Source organism: Oryx dammah, unplaced genomic scaffold (genome assembly GCF_014754425.2).
Source record: "Oryx dammah isolate SB20612 unplaced genomic scaffold, SCBI_Odam_1.1 HiC_scaffold_11, whole genome shotgun sequence".
Lineage (NCBI taxonomy): Eukaryota > Metazoa > Chordata > Mammalia > Artiodactyla > Bovidae > Oryx > Oryx dammah.
The window spans coordinates 47,286,314-47,301,443 of NW_024070195.1; the positions used below are offsets into that span (position 1 = coordinate 47,286,314).

The following is a 15,130-nucleotide window of genomic DNA, read 5'->3' on the forward strand; positions in this document are numbered from 1 at the left end:
TAGTTCCTGTTTTTCCACTGAGTAATACAGAAATTACACATTTAGTCATTGGGATAGTTTTCTTGTCTAAACGTAAAACCCTATAATTTTAAAAGCTGCTTCAGTTAACAACAGAAATAAAAGATAATGGAGTTTTTCTCTCCAATACCTAAATTCCCAATAGCCAGCAATAGAATTTTTCACTAAAGTTTACAGGTTAAGGATAGCCCAAAACAACATTACACAAAAAGGAAACTGTATTTATCTACTTTCTAAATATAGACCTCTACCAATAATCCCAGGACATATTAAATAGCTGTTGATTTAAACTGAGACTATTCACCTCTCGTCACATACATCGCTTACAGTCTATACAGTAACAGCTGTGAATGCATGTAAAGACAGACCTCAGCTACCAAGAGAAGAGGCCTCTGTCGACTCGCTGCCAGACCTCCAGGCAGCCACCCATCAGTGCAGGCATGGGAAACCAGCTTCTGAGGGAACTGACTCTTGGTTACTTGTCTCAGATAGGAGGCGTAAGAATGAAATTATAACATGTTTATAAAAACACAATCAGTATGTAAGGAGTGAGGATCATGGATCTCTGAATTTCCTACACTACGTCAAGACTCATTCAACAATGAAACCACTGGACAAGATCTGTGAACGCAGAAAAGCAGTCCTTAGAAGGAAGTTCACAGCAACACAGGCTTTTCTCAAATGGCAAGACTGTCTCAACCTTGGCATTTGTTGAGCCAGGTCTACAAGTTATTTCTCACAACTGAAGCCTAAGATTTGATAATATATCCATGGTATTAGCAGAGTTCTTAAAAACAGAGGATAAAGTTTACAGCTTAACACTGATTATCCACAAATAAGATCGCTCTTTTTTAAACGATTGATTAAGTCGTTATGATAATACTCTTCCCACAGGGCAAAGAGTGAAATACAAGGTCAGACTGTGCAGATGACAAGGCAAACGCAGAAAACCCTCCACCAACACTGCCCACCCTCACCCACAGCGCGGAGCCTCCTCCCCGGACCGCCTCACTCGGACGCCAGTCCTGTCCCTGAGCCCCTCCCGCCCCTGATGTTATGCCCAAGTCGTGAAATCTCCCAATGACCACCAGGGAGCCGATATCCGATGCAAAAGCAAGCTCGAGCTGGGGCTCCCACCATTACCGATGCAGCAGCTAAGGAGAGGAGCCCTGAGTTTTGGGTTAAACTGCTTATATAGGGAATATTCAGGTGAAAGGGTAACAAAGGGGGTGTTCAGGCTGAAGGACTACTGATTGGTTACCCTCTTCTATAGGGTTGTGTGTGGATTTCTGATTGGTTTTTTTACTTCCACGGTAAATCATTACTTCCAAGGTAAATCACAAATGTAACTCATTACTTCCAAGGTAAATCACAAATTCTTGAACTTAAAGTCAGAAGGTTTAACCTAAGAGCTGATTGGCTCGTGCACAGTGGGGCAAGTTTAGGCAATATCCAAAGTCTAAGTCTGTTTGCCCGGTACCTTTGCAAAATGGAGCTCTTTTACAAGATGGAGTAGCTTATGCTCTTCACTGAGAACCTTCGAGGCCTGGACGGGTCGTCCCTAAGGGCTCACTGACACCGCGTGGAGCGGGCACACTGGCCTCACCGTCTCTGCTCTTCCAGAGGCTACAGCCCACAGCCTGCGTCCCTCTTCCTTCCACAGGCCCCAGTTCCTCTGCTCATTTCTAAGTATATGCTCAACAAGCATTTAGATGCATGAGACAGGGTGCTCAGGGCTGGTGCACTGGGATGACCCTGAGGGATGGGGTGGGGAGGAAGGAGGGAGGGGGGTTCAGGATGGGGAACAAATGTACACCCACGGCTGATTCATGTCAATGAATGGCAAAACCACTACAATACTGTAAAGTAATTAGCCTCCAATTAAAATAAATTAATTTAAAAAATAATAAAATAAAGGACAAAAAAAAAGAATTAAACCACATATTTCAATTTGGTGAAGAAAAATTTCTCCTGCCCCCAAGTGTCCTCTCTCCCCAGCCTTCCCAAGGATCCTGATTAGAACACACCACGGAGGCTCCGGGAGGGTGTAAGTGACCAGGTGATCTGTGCATCTGAGCATGGAATCGACTAACTTCCAATGAGAAATACAGAAAGATGAGGTTGGGAATAATGCAGCTTGACACCTTTCAATGAAACGCTAGTTACAAAAGTATTTTATCCTGTTTATCATTTTAACTCTACTAAAGCACAGATTTGAATTTCTATACAGTTTTCTAAATGAGAAAACATTTGTAACATTAAATACATCTATTTTTCCACGAAGAACAGAAAGCACCCTTGCATTTTGTTTTCTGTAGTTTAGAATTCTTCAATCCATCCGTTTTGTTCAAAGAAAAGTATGAAGACTATGTTATCTGTAGCAGCTAACTTGTTCGAGCTTCTGAGACTGTGTGAAAGGCACAGTCAAATAACACTACAATTGCCTTCAAAACCGTAAGCCCTTCCTCAGGAAGATCATAAAGTTATTTATTTAAATAAAATCTTACTGAGCGACTGAACTGAACTGAACTGAAGCAAAATCAAAACTCTGAATTTCAACCACTTGGCTTTTTATCTACTAAGTATTGTCAATATTCTCCAGTTTCTGTCATGTAAATAAAGTTATTACAAAGATCACAAAATGAACAACCAAATACTTTTTTCCTAGCGAAGGCAGCCAGTAGTTTCCAGCATTCATAAATATTGATAGGTGGTAGCTCTTCCAAAACTATGCTGAAAGAAAAATCAGGTAATCTTGTCTTACCTCATAACTCATGATTTTAAAACTCAAACACAATCATTTACCTGCTGCTTAATTCTAAGTCATAACAGTAAAACTTTGTGCTCTTAGACATTATCTATATGCACAGCATGATACTCAGGCTACAATCAAATCACCATCACAAAAATTCTCGAGTCAATTATATAAACTACTATCTATTTAGCCCTACTTCTGACTACATTTTAAAAGAAGTAACTCAATACCCTAAGAGTTTAACTTTCACATGTTTTGCAGGACATGAACTACTAATGTCAGCCTATCCTTAAAATAGAATAGTTCAACTAATTTTAGACTCAAGTGTTATAACGCATCATAGCTGCCAGCCAGCAGGGTACCTGAACTGCAGCAGCAGTATATGCAGCTTCACAAAGCAAACTGTCAGATTGCTGAACTCTGAGCTACCCCATGCAAGCCCACGTAGGAGGTCCACATGGTGTCCATTTGCAAAACAAAACAGTACTTACAAATACTGTGCCCCTAGGAAAGAAAATGTGCAGGGCCCTATTTATTTAAATAGTATCTATAACATGCAGCGGTTCAAAAGTGTCAAAAGGAGGCAACACAAAAAGATTACTATCATATACATAAACAGTGTTCAAATGTATGCACAGTTATTTCACATGTTAGCAAAGTAATGCTCAAAATTCTACAAGCTAGGCTTCAACAGTACATGAACCGAGAACTCTCAGATGTCCAAGCTGGATTTAGAAAAGGCAAAGGAACCAGAGATCAAATTGCCAACATCTGCTGGATCACTGAGAAAGCAAGAGAATTCCAGAAAAACATCTACTTCTGCTTCACTGATGACACTAAAGCCTTTGACTGAGTGGATCACAACAAACTGGAAAATTCTGAAAGAGATGGGAATACCAGACCACCTGACCTGCCTCCAGAGAAACCTGTATGCAAGTCAGGAAGCAACAGTTAGAACCAGACATGGAAAAACAGACTGGTTGCAAATTGGGAAAGGAATACGTCCACCCTGCTTATTTAACTTATATGCAGAGGATATCATGCAAAATGCCAGCCTGGATAAAGCACAAGCTGGAATCAAGATTGCCAGGATAAATATCAGTAATTTCAGGTATGCAGATGAAACCACCCTTATGGAAGAAAACAAAGAGGAACTAAAGTGCCTCTTCAGGAAGGTTACAGAGGAGAGTGAAAAAGCTGTATTAAAACTCAACATTCAAAAGCAAAGGTCATGGCATCCGGTCCCATGACTTCAAGGCAAATAGATGGGGAAACAATGGAAACAGTGACAGACTTTATTTTGGGGGGCTCCAAAATTACTGCAGATGATGACTGCAGCCATCTGCAGAAATTAAAAGATGCTTGCTCCTTGGGAGAGAAACTATGGCAAACCTAGACAACATATTAAAAAGGAGAGACATTACTTTGCCAACAAAGGTCAGGATAGTCAAAGTTATGGTTTTTCCAATAGTCATGTATAGATGTGAGAGCTGGACCATAAAGAAGGCTGAGTGCCGAAGAATTGATGCTTTTGATCTGTGGTGCTGGAGAAGACTCTTGAGAGTCCCTTGGACTGCAAGGAGATCAAACCAGCCAATCCTAAAGGAAATCAGTCCTGAATATTCATTGGAAGGACTGATGCTGAAGCTCCAATACTTTGGCCACCCGATGCAAAGAACTGACTCATTGGAAAAGACCCTGATGCTGGGAAAGATTGAAGGCAGGAGGAGAAGGGGACGACAGAGGATGAGATGGTTGGATGGCATCACCGACTCAATGGACATGAGTTTGAGTAAGCTCTGGAAGATTGTGAAGGACAGGGAAGCCTGGTGTGCTGCAGTCCACGGGGTCGCAAAGAGTCAGACACAACTGAGCGACTCAACAACAACATATACACACTACTATATATAAAATAGAGAATGAACAAGGACCTACTGTATAACACAGACCCTACTCAGTATTCTGTAATAACCTCTATGGGGAAAGAATCTGACAAAGAATGAATATATGTACATGTATAACTGAATCATTTTGCTGAATGCCTGAAAGTTACACAACATTGTAGTAATAAATCGACTATACTTTAATATAAAATTAAATTAAAAATAAAGTATTCAAATCTCTTAAGTTAAATTTTGAGATACAATTAAAATTTCAAAATAAATAAAATTGAAATTGAAGTAAACTTTAAAAAAAAGATTATTAATCATTCGTGAAAGATGTGTGATAAAGGACTGATATCTGAAAGATACAAAGGACTCAAAATTCAACAGGAAGAAAACAAAAGGCAAAAGATCTGACCAGACAACTCACCAAAGGAGATACATAAATGCAAATGCACATATGAAAAGATACTCCACATCACAGGTCACTAGGGAAGTGCAAATTAAACCAATTCAATGCTACCGCACCTTATCAGAATGGCTAAAATCCAAAACACTGCCAACAGCAAATGCTAAGGAGGGTGTGGAGCGACAAGGAACTCTCATTCAACAGGAACTCTCATTCACTGCTGGTGGAAACGAAAAATGGTGCAACCACTTTGGAAGCGAGTTCAGCGGTTTCTTAAAGGGTAAACACAGGCTTCCCTATGATCCAGCAGTCACACTCCCAGGCATTTACCCAAATGACTTCCCTGGTGGTTCAGACAGTAAAGTGTCTGCCTACAGTGCCGGAGACCTGGGTTCCATCCCTGGGTCAGTACTTAGGCCACCTCATGCGAAGAGTTGACTCATTGGAAAAGACTCTGATGCCAGGAGGGACTGGGGGCAGGAGGAGAAGGGGACGACCCAGGATGAGATGGCTGGATGGCATCACGGACTCGATGGACGTGAGTCTGAGTGAGCTCTGGGAGATGGTGATGGACAGGGAGGCCTGGCGTGCTGCGATTCATGGGGTCGCAAAGAGTCGGACACGACTGAGCGACTGAACTGAACTGAAGTGAAAGAAGGGCTTCCCTTGCGGCTCTGCTGGTAAAGAATCCGCCTGTAATGTGGGATACCTGGGTTCAATCATTGGGTTGGGAAGATCCCCTGGAGAAGGGAAAGGCTACCCACTCCAGTATTCTGGCCTGGAGAATTCCATGGACTGTATAGTCCATGGGGTCACAAAGAGTCAGGCACGACTGAGCGACTTTCAAGGGAAAGAAACCAGTCTAAAGAGACTACATACTGTATAATTCCAACTACAGGAAATTCTGGAAAAGATTAAACTATATGCAGACAAAAAAAAGATCAGTGGTTGCCAGAAGCATGGGAGAATGAATAGGCAGAACATAGGACTTGGGGGCTATCAAACTATTCTATATGATACTGTAACAGTGAACACATAACATGCTGAGTCAACTCCCAAAGAACTGTACATATTCAACATAGTTTCGGAAGTCCCAGCCACAGAAATCAGACAAGAACAAGAAATAAAAGGAATGCAAATTGGAAAAAAAAACCAAAACTGTCACTGTTGGCAGATGACATGATACTATACAAAGAAAATGCTACAGACATCACCAGAAGACTACTAGAGCTCATCAATGAATCTGGTTAAGCTGCAGGATACAAAATTAATATACAGAAATCTGTCACATTTCTATACAATAATAATGAACCATCAGAAAGAAATTAAGGCAACAATCCCATTTACCATCACATCAAAAAGAATAAAATACCTCGGAATGAACCTATCTAAGGAAGTAACAGAGCTGTACTCAGAAAACTATAAGATCAATGAAAAAAACTGGAGACAATAGTTGCAAAGATACACTGTGGTTTTGGACAGAAGAATTAATACTGTTAAAATGAGAATACTACCCAAGGCAAACTACTTCAGTGCAACCCCTATCAAAACACTGACGGCATTTTTCACAGAACTGGAACGAATAATTTTAAAATTTGTATGGAAAAACAAAAGACCCTGAAGAGCCACAACAATCTTGAGAAGGAGGAACACAGCTGAAAGAATCAGGCTCCCTGACTTGAGACCACATACAAAGCTACAGTAACCAAAACAGTGTGATGGGGCACAAAAGCAGACACACAGACCATTGAAACGGGAGAGAGCCCAGAAGGACTTGTGCAGTGTCACAAACGCAAACTGGATCTTAGCTAATACTAATGTACCAACACTGGTTCATCAGTTAAACAAATCCACCACGCCAATGCAAGATATCAAAAGGGGAAACTGCGGGGAGGGGAGGGAGCCCAGGAGAACTCGGTTCTCTCTGCTCAATTTTTCCATAAAACCAAAACTTCCCTAAAAAAGAAAAAAATTTGCTTTCCATGGCCACTGCCCTAGGCGGAGTCAGAGGACTTGCATTCTTAGGTCTACCTCATTCAGTGACTACCTCATTCAGTGACTATGTAATCTCTACTGCCCAAAATACTCATATGCCCTATTTTATCCCACCTTTATTAACAAAAAAGGGCTTCCCTGGTGGCTCAGCTGGTAAAGAATCCGCCTGCAGTGCGGGAGACCTGGGTTCGATCCCTGGGTTGGGAATATCCCCTGGAGAAGGGAAAGGCTACCCCCTCCAGTATTCTGACCTGGAGCGCAGAGTCGGACGTGACTGAGCGACTTTCAGCTCAGTTTTTAACCTAGTGAGGTGGAGAGTGAGGGAGGTCTGCCTCTCTCCCTTCAGGAGGGTAAAATAAGCCACCAAATAGTTCTGCTTCATGCCCAGCCTCACGAAGACAAACTGTCCCACTGGCACGGCCAGCATGGAGAACTGTACCACTGAAAATAGGGGCATGTTTTTAATTCACTGGGACAATGGTATCTTTGTACAATGTCTTTAATACCAGGATTCACTGGGAAATATTTTCACCCACTAGAGAAAAATCAGGACTCTGTCAGCTCCCTTTGACGATTCTTTCCAGGAAACATCTCAGGCATGTATCAAGGCAGCCACATTCATCAGTGACATTTACAAAACATAATTCTTCTCAAAAATCTCAACCTAAATACACCCTGGAAATGCTCATACTAAAATTCTATTTTATTTTCACGGATATCTACCCATTAGAATATATAATCCAGCTAAGATACAACAGGTTCAAGCTCCAAAGTCTATTTAATATTTGAACTAAATCTCTATGAATTTTTAAACTATTATTTTTAATTTCATGTATCCATTTAAAACACTTCAGAAAGATCTAGTAATAAAATCATAATCCTAATTTTTTAAATATGCTTAAAAATACTATTTCTGCAACATTTCCTGGTCAATATAACAAAAGTCAAAATACATAGTTTATATCAAATATACACTTGATGTTCAAATGTCATTGCTACCAGTTTCAGCTATATATTTCAGGAAAATTAACTTCTCTAAGCCTCAATGTTCATATTGGTGAAACAGCAGTAGTTAAATAGTTATGAGATTCAGAAATGAGAGATAACTCATTTGCAATACACTCCACTGTGCCCGTCATATAAGTGCACGTGCTGAGTCACTTCAGTCATGCCCAACTCTTTGCAATCCTGTGGACCGTCGCCTGCCAGGCTCCTCTGTCCACGGGATTCTCCAGGCAAGAACACTGGCGTGGGTTGCCGTGCCCTCCTCCAGGGGATCTTCCTGACCCAGGGGTCAAGCCCACGTCTCTTACGTCCCCTGTACTGGTTCTTTACCACTAGGACCCCCTGGGAAGCCCTAACAATGATTAATATTAAGAATTTTTTTCTAATGTTATGTCAACTACACCCCTTTTTAAAAAAGAGGAAAAAGACTATTTCAAAACAGTATTTTCTCTTTTTGATAAATATTTATTTGTTGTTGTTTTTCAGTAGCTCAGTTGTGTCCGACTCTTTGCAGCCCCATGGACTGCAGCAGGCCAGGCTTCCCTGTCCTTCACTATCTCCCAGAGCTTGCACAAACTCATGTCCATTGAGTCGTTGATGCCATCCAACCATCTCATCGTCTGTCACCCTCTTTTCCTCCTGCCCTCAATCCTTCCCAGCATCAGGGTCTTTTCCAGTGAGTCAGCTCTTCGCATCATTTACTGAATTTACTGGATTCCATCCATCTACAGCTAAGCTAAAGGTCTATTTAACAGCAGCTTTAAATGAATTTTTAAAACTTCAAACTATGTTTTGTAATGAACACACACTATAAGAAATTTTTTACAAATTAAAAAGGCCCCAAGTATCTTCAACAACAAAGTCATTGCACCCCATCCTGTCCCCACACATACAGCCAACCATCAGCCACGCTGTAAGTTTCTGAAGTAAGCTCCTACTGAACCAGCCTTCCATCCAAACACCTCAATCTTTCGGTGACTTCCTGAGGCTCCCCTCCCATTCAGCCTCCACACTGTTACCAGAGGTATCTTCCTGAAACTGATCTAACACCCTGGCAAGGATCAAGAGAGTTCCCTGCCTAGAGAAGAAACCCCAAATCTGGTCCTGGCTGTGGCATCCCGGGCTCTCTTCAACCTGGTCCATATTCAGCCAGATCCATCTTCCCATAACCGCTACCCGATCCTATTCAGCCAAACTCTCCAAATGAGTTCTGTGGTTCTGCTAATGCAACAGAATTGCCCCGCCAGACCCTGCCCCTGAGGCTCCCCTCCCTGCCACCTTCAGCCTCTGTCCACGGAAAATCCCACGTGACCTGAAGGACAGAGTTTTCCCCAATACCCAACCTCAGGAGGACTATTTCCTTCCTCTTCTGAATGAAAAGAGAGTAGAGTAGAAAACTATGACAAATATAATTACATTAAAGGGATAGACCATACAGTGAAATATTACTCAGCCATAAAAAAGAAATAATGCTATCTGCAGCAACACTGATGAACCTAGATATTATCATACTAAGTGAACAGGTCAGACAGAGAAAGACAAATATCATAAGCTATCTCTTATATGCAGAATCTTAAAAAAAGATGAAGTGAACTTTAATTTATAAGACAAATAGACTCACAAACATAGAAAACAAACAGGGTTACTGAAAGGGAAAGGGAAGAGATAAATTAGGAGCTTGGGATTAACATTTCCATACTACTATATATAAAATAGGTAACCAAGATATTGAGTATAGTTCCTGGTGCTATACAATAGGTCCTTGTTGGTTACCTATTTTATATATAGTAGTATGTATATGTTAATTCCAAACTCCTATTTTAGTGGTAGCTTATTAGTTCCATTTTCCTTACCAGGACCTCCTGTTTTAAAATAACACATGCAAATGGTTATTATGGTGCCTGGTCAGGGTGGGCAGTTTCAGTCAGGGTGCTTCCTCTAACACTTTCCTTTCTTCCCATCTGGAATTGAGATGCAAAGGCTGGAAGAGCAGCAGCCATCTTGTAACAAGAGAACAACCACATGATGGCCAAGAAGCAACACAGAAGTCTGGGTCCTAGTGGCAAATAGAGGTTCCCCACAGCCCTCCCAGTCCCTGAGAAAAAGAAAACATCATCAACCTGTTTTTTGCTACAAACATCCAAACACAATCTTAACTAATGCTCATCACTAGTTAAACCTATTTCATTTTTTAAAAGAAAAGAAAAGGCCCAGACTAATACTATCATACCTAGCTAGAAGCAGCACTACCACGATGTACTGTGCTCAGTCACTCAGCCATATCTGACACTTTGTGACCCCAGACTGTGGCCCTCCAGACTCTTCAGTCCATGGGATTTCCCAGACAGGAATACGGCAGTGGGTTGCCATTTCCTTCTCCAGGGTTCTTCCCAATCATGATGAGGCCCTATTAAAGATCACTCACTACACAACTGACTACAAATCTCAAAGAGGAGATGAAATCTGAAATCAAGATTTTGCAGAATCCTGAAGCCAGCTGAAAACCACTGAGGTCACACAGATTGAAGGGGGCAAAGTTCTCTGAAATCTTTAGACTCCAGCTTCCAATTCAGCCAGCACCAAAGTTAATTTACACAGTAAAAGATAGGATTTTGACCATCCATGTATTTATGTATGCCTTAAAAGTGAACTGAAAATGAAAATTACAGCTGGAATAGTTCTCAGTTCCTTTTGTCACCATGCACAAAAGCAGAATCACGGGGCCTTAATGTGAAAAAAGGATTAACGCAACTCCTCAGCGTTTTCATGGAAAACAGAAACTTCTGTCTTTTTTCTTAATCAAAGAGGGTTTTTTCATGATCTATATACACAGACTGGAGAAGGAAATGGCAACCCACTCCAATACTCTTGCCTGGAAAATCCCATGGAGAGAGGAGCCTGGTAGGCTACAGTCCATGGAGTCGCTAAGAGTCAGACACGACTGAGCGACTTCACTTTTACTTTTCACTTTCATGCAGTGGAGAGGGAAATGGCAACCCACTCCAGAGTTCTCGCCTGGAGAATCCCAGGGACAAAGGGGCCTGGTGGGCTGCCGTCTCTGGGGTCGCACAGAGTCAGACACAACTGAATCGACTTAGCAGCAGCAGTAGCATACACACAGATACACAGTCATACATAAGTAAGAAATCTGCCACTCAGCTTTCATAGAGAATAGTAAGAAACCCTTGTTATAGTTATTTGGGGATAACTGATTAATTTCCAGGTCAATGGAAAAATACTCATTTTCTTGGACCAAAATAATTTACCTTCCTTGTCCATTAAGTGTAAAATGTATAGAATAAAATTCATTGGATTCACATTAGCGCTCTCATTTTCACACTTAATATCAATTTTAAAAATTAACAATGTGTTGAGAAAAGAAAATCTTCCCATCACAGACTCAAACACCAGAATTTCACAGTGACAGCTAATTAACACTAGTAATATAATAATATATAGAAATTAATTCTAATAACAGTATGTCAGTTGGTTTCCTTATACTGACAGGGAAGACAAGAGGGACGTTGTGCATCTTTTATGCTAACCTACTAAAAATGTTTTATCAGTTCAGTTCAGTCCAGTCGCTCAGTCATGTCCGACTCTGCAACCCCATGAATCACAGCACGCCAGGCCTCCCTGTCCATCACATCTCCCGGAGTTCACTCAAACTCACGTCCATCGAGTCGGTGATGCCATCCAACCATCTCATCCTCTGTCGTCCCCTTTTCCTCCTGCCCCCAATCCCTCCAAGCATCAGAGTCTTTTCCAATGATAAATACACTGGATAATTCACCGTAAGATATTAAAGAAAGTCACTGATATGGGCTATTTCTAGTATAAACAATAATAAATGTTTTTTTTTGTAAATAAATGCTTTTATTCACCCTGCCTCTGGCAATCTGCTGAAGTTTTAAATCAGATGCCCTGAACATCCTAGCAACAAATACATTTTATAAGTAAAGGCACTGGAATATGAATCACAACACTGCACCCTTCTCTGCAGCAAATAGCTCTTTCTGTGTTATTCTAATTCAGTAGACAGTTGCCTCTTTTCACTCAAAAGTAAGGACCAAAGCAAGACCCAAGAATAGACTACACCATAAATAATTAGGGCTCACTCACTTGCCGCTATTCTTGTTCTGATCCAGAAGGCTAGGTTTGAAGTTCTTCCAAAGCCATCTGAGGACTCAACTCTCAACTTCTAAACCTAATAATCATAATTGCTAACGTTATACATTACTGTAATTCTCCATTTCTGTCAACAGACAAATTCTGAATTTGTTACAGCTGACCTACACGTTCAACAGCTGGGGCATATGATCACTTGGCAACCTGATAACACTCCAGCCAAACGCAAAGTCACCCTGGAATCAAGGAACTTGGTCAGAAATGAAAATCGAAATAAGCTCTCAAGTTCAAATGGGAATGGAAAATGTTTTGAACAATGCACGATTTCAGAAAATGGAACAACTGTACTTTGAAAGTTGAGTGAGCTGACACTCCCTATTCACAGCCTACAATTCTTTTCTGATTAGATCAGCCCCCACAGCAAGTCATCGGGATAATAAGCTCTGTAATGAAGTCATCGAATTGGATACTGATGGGAACTCATAACTGGCTTCAAAACACATCGGGAAGCAATGCGTTTTCCAGGTCTCTAGCTTTCCACATAGCGCACTGGCCAATACTCTTACTTTTCCTTCTAAGACCAGACGAAACACAGAACATCTATAAAGCCAAGGACAAACTGATGACTTATGCATTTTAACACCACAAAGAAGATGAAGGAAACAACCTCCACTTTTTCAGGAAATTCGGGACTACAAGTTTGAAAAAGTGGATGTGTAAAGTTCCATACTGATGATTAGGCTATAAGAAAATGAGATAAAGTGGAATCGGCAATGACCTCCAGGATCTTCTATTTCCTTTTACTTTCAAAGGCAAATAAAACCCATCTTTTACAGAACGTCCACTTCCTCAAGACAAGTCAAATCAGCACCTCAGTTATTTCTGTTTTCCAAGTCATCTGCAATTACCCACATGTCACAGAGGTAAAAGTTGATGGGACAAAAATTCATACAGCTATCTTTTTTTTTTTCAAAAGTAAAAAAGCTATTTACTTTCAAACTTTCAGACTGTTTCTTTCTGACCTTAAAGAACACAGGTGTACCTGTTCCATAAGGTTTATTCAGTTCAGTTCAGTCGCTCAGTCGTGTCCGACTCTTTGTGACCCCATGAATCGCAGCCCGCCAGGCCTCAGGCCTCCCTGTCCATCACCATCTCCTGGAGTTCACTCAAACTCATGCTTATTAGTATATTGCAATATCTCTCATTTTTAAAGTTCTGGAACAACTGGTTAAGAATCTTATTTTTAAATGGAAGTATAGACGTAAACATGAGTGTACTGGACGTGAACGCATATACAGATGCTACGAATGTGCTTTAGCCTAAAATATCACAGCACTTGCTCAGTCGTAGTGTCATACAATAGAGCCTTGGAACAAAGGAATTCTGATTGCGCTGTATACAGAATTCTACATGCATTAAAGGAATGTCAAAAATAAAATATGTTCGAGAAGGAGATGAAACATGTTCATGGGTAGATTTTGAGCTTTGGGTGGCGGGGGGGCTTGGAATTTATTCATTTCAGTATTCTATATTTCTACTTTCTACTAATAGACGTCTAGTGATACATGCATCTTAAACCATACAATCCCCATTCAATTTACAGAAATTGAGTTTCTTAAGACCAAAGCAAATATTCAAAAGAAGCAAGACCACTTGAAACCAACCGATGAAACAGGCCCCGATTCACCAGTAATATATTAAGGCTCTTAGCCATCCATGGGTGTGGAGTGCTTAGGTGGAGCCACAGTTAGGAGACCGTCTGGACATTTTGAAAGACAATGTCCAGAGACTAAAAGACCCTTTAAGATGGGAAAGTGTTCTTTAATCTAACCTCTCATTTACCTATAAAGTCAAAATAAACATAATGCTAAAATGTTAATACTATTTATCACAGAATTTCCCTAACATAAAGGACAGGCAGAAAAATATCTCAAAATATACTCCTTTACCTTTAAATTTACAACAGACTCTGACGAAAAGTCTTTCATCCATCACACTATCAAGTAACCTTTACGATACGTAGGAATAGATTTAATATAGTCACGAACCATAAACTTTTCAAATAAAATCATTTTAAGAAAAACGATTTGGTGATGCTCTCAGTGGTGAAACAGTCCATTTATTTAAGAAGCCCAGAACCTTTTTTTAAGGGTTAACCAATACCCCATATCAAGCAAGGGCAGCAATGCCTTACTAATCCCACGGAGAAGGAACCGGTAACCACCCTCCCAGCAAGAAGGATGATTATGCGTAGTGCTTAAGAGCTTTTACAAAGGAGAAAAACGCAAGGTGCTTCTTGGAAACCAAACCCCTCCCCCGCACTGTACTGCCCATCCGACGGTGTCTTCCGGCCATCGCCCACTCGGCCACCCTCCCTGCGGTGGGATACGGAATCCCGTCCCCAAAAGCCCAGGTTCAGTCCCAGGACTGGTCCAGACACCTGTTTACTGGTGCCCAAGCAGCAGTGGCTCCTCTCAAGCAAAGGAGACGGTCACCCCGCAGGTCTGTGCCCCGCCCAGGCGGGGGGATGGGGGCGACATACCTTTGTACCTCTCCAGGACATCCTCGTAGGCCTGGAGGTACTCCTGCTCGTCCACGCTCAGGTAGGCGGCCGGGGAGAGGTACCCCGCCATGCCCAGGTTTATCTCAGCGGGGACCGGCCGAGCCCCCTCTCCCGCTCGAAACCCGGACAGGACCGCAGTCAGCGAGGGGCGGCCGCGGGCACGGAAAGGCGCGAGGAGGGCAGGCCGGGGGGAGCGCCGGGGCGCCCAGCGGGTCGGCCGGGGAGACGCCCCGGGGACTCAGCGACGGTCCGCGCAGGCGAGCCCGCCGGCGGCGCGCGGCGCCACGCGGCGCTGGGGAGCCCGGGGCCCGGCGAAGGCGGGCGCGGGGCGGCGGCCGCCTGCACCCTCGGGAGCTGACGCGGCGGCCGCCGGG

The 15,130-nt window shown here is 42.1% G+C and overlaps 1 protein-coding gene across 12 annotated transcripts in view; it reads right to left on the reverse strand.

Annotated features, from left to right (window-relative positions):
* The window catches only part of DST (dystonin), a 514,228-nt gene that overhangs the window by 386,194 nt on the left and 112,904 nt on the right, over positions 1–15,130 (reverse strand). For 5 of the 12 annotated variants that reach the window (XM_040249205.1, XM_040249203.1, XM_040249206.1 and 2 more), the window contains exon 1: positions 14,736–14,826. The exons of 6 other annotated variants lie outside the window; for them this stretch is intronic. In XM_040249205.1, coding sequence (XP_040105139.1) covers positions 14,736–14,826 — 91 coding nt within the window. Of the gene's footprint in view, positions 1–14,735; positions 14,895–15,130 lie in introns of those variants that run through there. One more of the 12 variants, XM_040249197.1, reaches the window with a different exon arrangement.